Source organism: Salmo trutta, chromosome 20, assembly GCF_901001165.1.
Source record: "Salmo trutta chromosome 20, fSalTru1.1, whole genome shotgun sequence".
Lineage (NCBI taxonomy): Eukaryota > Metazoa > Chordata > Actinopteri > Salmoniformes > Salmonidae > Salmo > Salmo trutta.
The window spans coordinates 5981102-5985443 of record NC_042976.1 but is presented as its reverse complement, the minus strand read 5'-3'; the positions used below and the strand labels follow the sequence as shown (position 1 = coordinate 5985443).

Here is a 4342-nt window from a genome sequence, read left to right as displayed (position 1 = left end):
TCTGAGGGAGAAACTCCCCAAATATAGGTGTGCTAAGCTTGTTTCGTCATACCCTGGAATCACTGGCAAAGGTGCTTCAACAAGTTACTGAGTAAAGGGTCTGAATACTTAGGGCTCTCCAGAGGGTGGTGCGGTCTTCCCAACGTATCACCGGGGGTACACTGCCTGCCCTCCAGGACACCGACTGTACCTGATGTCACAGGAAGGCCAAAAAGATCATCAACCATCCAATCCACACCCTGCTATCATCCTGAAGGTGAGGTCAGTACAGGTGCATCGATGATGGGATCGAGAGACGGAAATACAGAGAGACTTAAATAGCCATCACTGGCCGACCACCACCCGGTTACTCAACCCTGCACCTTAGAGGATGCTGCCCTATGTACATAGACATTCAACTTTTTTATACCTTTATTTAACTAGGCAAGTCAGTTAAGAACAAATTCTTATTTTCAATGACGGCCAAGGAACAGTGAGTTACCTGCCTTGTTCAGAAAAATGAACGATTTTTACATTGTCAGCTTGGGGATTTGATCTTGCAACCTTTCGGTTACTAGTCCAACGCTCTAACCACTAGGCTACCTGCCACCCAAATCCCTGGTTTGTCACTTTAAATCGAACACTAGTCACTTGAATACTGTTTATATGCTATTTTACCCATGTCATATGTATATTCTGTATTCTGCTGTATTTTCTGTCAATACCACTCAGGCATTGCTTGTCCTAAAATATGTATATATTTTTCATTCCATTCTTTTACATTTATATTTGTGTGTATTATTGTGAATTGTTAGATACTACTGTACTGTTGGAGATGGGAACAAAAGCATTTCACTTCACCCGCAATAACATCTGCTAAACGTGTATGTGACCAATAAAATGTGATTTTGATTTGATTTTGTAGTGTATTAAAGGTAGTAACCCTTTAAACGGAATGTTCAATTAAGTTATGTATTTAGATATTGGTTCCCTCACCCAGTAAGCAGTCGATGAACTGCTCTTAGTCTATGCCGCTCTGACATTGCTCATCCATATATTATTAATGTAATTCCTTTACTTAGATTTGTGTGTATTAGGTATTTGTTGTGAAATTGTTAGATATTACTTGTTAGATATTGCTGCACTGTCAGAACTAGATGCATAAATATTTCGCTATACCTGCAATAACATCTGCTAAACACATGTTTTTGACAAATACAATTAGAATTTATTTCTACTGAGTGACTGCAATCAGTCAGTGCCTGGAAACAAGAATGTTATCATTTTCAGACAAACACGTTACTTCCTTCAGCACACTATTACAACAATGTGACTGTTTTGGAATAAAATGTTCAATATATTTCCTTTAACATCCTCTGTGTTGTGTGCTTATTGTTTAACCATTGATTTGTTCTAGGTCATTTTGAGACCTTAAGAAGCATCAGGTACTGCTGGAATATCTACTAATAGAAAGTCCATCATTTTGTGATAAATTACACTGGTCACTGATCAAAACATTTATAAAGTATTAAGAAAGTGTGAATAGTCCTCACTTTAGATTAGGGACTGCAAAACTACTTTACTAATGATCAGTGGTTTATAAGGATATTTATTAACCATCTGATGAATGACCATCTGAATCATTATTGCAGACTATACAAGTTGTTTATAAATGTGTGAATAACTAGCTTACTAAAATAAATATGGGAGTAATGACAAATTATGGATGAACTATTTACTAATCCATGATAAACTATTTAGTGTGTTACCCAATCTCTATATTCATTCACACTAAACAGCTTCTGAGAGAGCTGCTCTTGTGTGACCCCGAGCTGGCAGCAGTGATGTAGTGAGAGTAGTGGTAGTGAGAGTAGTTGTAGTGAGAGTAGTGGTAGTGAGAGTAGTGGTAGTGAGAGTAGTGGTAGTGAGAGTAGTGGTAGTGAGAGTAGTGGTAGTGAGAGTAGTTGTAGTGAGTAGTAGTAGTGTTCATACCCAGTATGTTGAGGTTGAAGTGTCTACCGTGGTCTCCTGCACTGTTGAGTTGAATAATTAATTTATATACTGTAGTAGTTATTTATAAATGTGAGAATACCTAGCTGAGTAACATTTCACAAATGTGGCCTTAATATTAAATAGTGAGCAAACTGTAAATGCCTTACAAATGGTTTGTTACTGGATTTTATTATAACGTGTTACCCATAATTGGATATTCTTACATTTTATCATCAACTACTTACACAATACACAATTTAGGTAGACCTGGACATTAACTGATATCATGCAGTATTGTACATTTCAACTTTACTACACTTGATGAAGACGTTGTGTCACTATTGAGCCACTAGAGGGAGATTCTAAACAACATATATAAAGTCTCATTACGTCCTTGGAATATACTATTAGAATACTTACTATTTATCATTAAGTAACACAGAACAACCACAGCCTTAGGTATTTGGAGTACACAATCCAAAATGACTACAATGTATTTTATAAAACAAGCCTTCTAATACCTTCTCTAAGTCATTCCATCCCAATCCAGACAAATCAATCTGTATCAACACCACATGTATCTATGATGACAACACTGAGGTAAGTAATGTCAATGTATTGCTACATGAAATAAATACTTACAACAATTGTAGAAATTATAGGAACTATGAACCTCTTATCTTCAAAGTTAAGATTAGTTTAGCTGTCACTTTGAACCATGGATAAAATAAAGCATAAATGATTGGATTAATTAAGGAATTAACAAGTGGCAGAAAACGGATGAAAAGTGATAAATTGTCAAAAGACAAAAATAATAAAATAAATAGAGTTGGAATCCAACAAATTAAATAGTTGAAAACAACAATAGAAAGAGTTTTTGCTGCTTTTCTCTCAGACTTATTAGCCTGTAGAGTTTTAACACCAGACACACTGGCAGCCTCTTTTGAAAATACCTTTCTGGCCTGTGATCTGGCCACCACAAAGATTTTCATATAAAGTGTTATAATAATAGAGCAGGGGACAACCATTGTAATTACAAGGTCAATGATATTAACCCATATTGACCCTTCAACAATAACACATTCTTTCAAACACCTACTCGGTACCTGTACATTTGCAAAGTTTTCTATATTAGCAGCACGGTATATGATAAAACAACACCAGGTAATGGATATACAACACATCATTCTTGTTATTGTTATTTTAGAGTGGTACAATAAGGGATCACACACAGCAACATAGCGGTCAATAGATATCAAGACCAAATTACCCAGAGATAAAGAAGTACATAAACAAGCAATATAGGCATGAAACACACAGAAATATTTCCCAAAATCCCAGCATGGTTCCATTACTGCTACAGTCACTACTGGTATCACAATCAGTCCCACCAGGAGATCTGACACAGCCAGAGAGAGGATGAGCAGGTTGGTTGGAGTGTGGAGCTGCTTGAAGTGAGAGATGGAGATGATCACCAGTATGTTCAAAAATACTGTAACTGCTGAAATCAATGAGAAGAAGATGTACAGTGTTATGTAGATAGATGTCGATAGCAAAGCCTTTCTGCAAGAAGAGTTTCCGTCTTGAAAACAGTATTGAATATCTTCATGTTTCTCCATTTGTAATAAAAGGTAAAAATGCTGAGGTCCTGCTCCTGCTTGGTCCTGTGTGTGACCCTGTCAGGTCAGCCTTCTGACAAACTCTGAGCTCTGCCTCTCTATTTATCCCTGAGTTACTGATAGAAACTCCCCTCTCCGGAGTCTCTCTGCATGCACACACACACACACACACACACACACACACACACGTGGACACGTGAGCACAGAAATGAACAAACGGTTGGTTAAACAAATTATTTGTGAAAGGATGATGTAATGAATGACAAGATTGGATGGTGCTGTGCCGACCTAGCCTGTCCTTCAGCCTTATTGATAGTTAGAGATGATCTTGTTTTCACCTATTTAATTTGTTGGGTTCCAAGGGTAGGCCATTATTGTAAATAAGAATTTGTTCATAACTGACTCGGTACATTTTCTCAACTGAGCACTTTAATGGGGAAAATATAGTATGGCGTTGTTTTGGTCACTCAAAGGCTGTATTACATGGGAAATAGGATAACTGTGTAAGACTGTTGTGGGTGATGTCAGTGCTCAGTTTGGAACATAATCCACAACCTCCGGAGACGTGACGGCACGCCACATGTCAGCTAGTCAGTGTTTAGGAAAGTTGACAGTAGGGAACTTGAAATGACAAGTTCATGCTGCCCTACAAAGGCAAATGCAGAAACTACGAATTTGATCTATTGTAATGACCAAGTATATTATCTGATTAATGTGTTTTTTGTTTCCTGACACAGGAACAAGCCAATTGA

General features: G+C 37.3%; 1 protein-coding gene across 1 annotated transcript; it reads right to left on the bottom strand.

The window, feature by feature from the left end:
• Window positions 1–2542: 2542 nt before the first annotated feature.
• Window positions 2543–3647, bottom strand: LOC115155320 (trace amine-associated receptor 13c-like). The gene has a single exon (XM_029701888.1). The coding sequence runs from the start codon at window positions 3588–3590 to the stop codon at window positions 2637–2639; it is 954 nt and encodes a 317-aa protein (XP_029557748.1). The 5' UTR covers window positions 3591–3647; the 3' UTR covers window positions 2543–2636.
• Window positions 3648–4342: the final 695 nt, after the last annotated feature.

What these genes read in the sequence shown, in the direction of transcription:
- LOC115155320 (XM_029701888.1), bottom strand. Translation starts at nt 3,590, where the DNA reads ATGGAGAAACATGAAGATATTCAATACTGTTTTCAAGACGGAAACTCT.